Source organism: Eimeria tenella, genomic scaffold (assembly GCF_000499545.2).
Source record: "Eimeria tenella Houghton genomic scaffold, Eth_scaff3022, whole genome shotgun sequence".
NCBI lineage: Eukaryota > Apicomplexa > Conoidasida > Eucoccidiorida > Eimeriidae > Eimeria > Eimeria tenella.
In genome coordinates, this window is record NW_013542893.1 from 2,581 (window position 1) to 3,635 (window position 1,055).

The 1,055-nt window shown below is 57.1% G+C and overlaps 2 protein-coding genes across 2 annotated transcripts in view; both read right to left on the reverse strand.

The window, feature by feature from the left end:
• The window catches only part of ETH_00037675 (uncharacterized protein), a gene marked incomplete at both ends in the record, with an annotated part of 2,155 nt that extends 1,227 nt beyond the window's left edge, over positions 1-928 (reverse strand). The window contains one exon of the mRNA XM_013375958.1: positions 1-928. Within this exon, the coding sequence (XP_013231412.1) occupies positions 1-928 (928 nt within the window).
• A 109-nt stretch (positions 929-1,037) lies between these two features.
• ETH_00037680 (uncharacterized protein) overlaps positions 1,038-1,055 on the reverse strand; it is a gene marked incomplete at both ends in the record, with an annotated part of 837 nt that continues 819 nt past the window's right edge. Inside the window, one exon of the mRNA XM_013375959.1 lies at positions 1,038-1,052. Coding sequence (XP_013231413.1) covers positions 1,038-1,052 — 15 coding nt within the window. The remainder of the gene's footprint in view (positions 1,053-1,055) is intronic.

Consider the following 1,055-nt stretch of genomic DNA (forward strand, 5'->3'; position numbering starts at 1 on the left):
TTGCTGCTGCTGTGGGCGCAAGGGCTGCAGCGGCTGAGGATTCTACAACGTTGCAGCGGAACCTTTTGGGCGAGGGCTGCTGCTCTTGCTGCTGCTGCTGCTGCTGCTGCTGCTCTGGCTCTTGCTGCTGCTCTTGTTGCTGCTCTGGCTCTCGTTCTTGCACCTGCTTCATCAACTCCAGCTGCTGCCACATATCTTGCTGCTGCTGCTGCTGTTCTTCGTGCTTCGGCTTCTGCTGTTGCTGCTGCTGCTGCACATCCTGCTGCTGCTGCTGTACATTTGCTTCTGTCGAGCCGGCTCCTGCTGCTGCAGTTGTTGCTGCTGCTTCCAACAGTGTGTTTTCTTTTCCACAGTTGCTGATGCTGCTGCTGCAACTGCTGCTACTGCTGCTTCTGCTGCTACTGCTGCTGCTGCTGCTGCTGCTGCTGCGGCGGCGTGTCAGCTTCTTAACAATGAAGTGCTTTCTCACCCAGCTTTTAAAGACAGAACAGTAAAACTGCAGCAGCGGCGGCGCTGCTGCTGCAACCTTCGACAAATGATACTCCTTAGCAGTCCACGTGCTGCTGCTGCTGCTGCTGCTGCTGATGATGAGAGGGGCCGGCACTGCAGCAGCAGCCCAAGAGGGGGAGGCTTCTGCAAGCAGCAGCAAGAAGCCGAAGCAGCAAGCTCGCTGCAGCTGCTGCTGCTGCTGGTCACAAGAAGGCACAGATGAAGACAACAAGAAATAGTTGCAGAGACACTCCACGCACACATTGCTGCTGCTGCTGCTGCTGCTGTCTGCGCTACTGTCAGTTCTGCAGCTGCTGCTGCTGCTGCTGCTGTTGCTGCTGCTTGCACGGCTGTCAGTTGCGCTGCTGCTGCTGATGACGTTGCTGGCACTGTTGTCCGTTGTGTAGCTGCTGCTGCTGCCGCTGCTGCTGTCAGTCATGCTGCTGTAGGTGCTGCTCTCAAAGCTGCTGTTTCTGCTGCTGCAATTACTGCTGCTGCTGCTGTGAATGCTGCTGCTGCTGCTGGTAGTGGCGCTGCTGCTGCTGCCACTACTGTTGTTGCTGTTG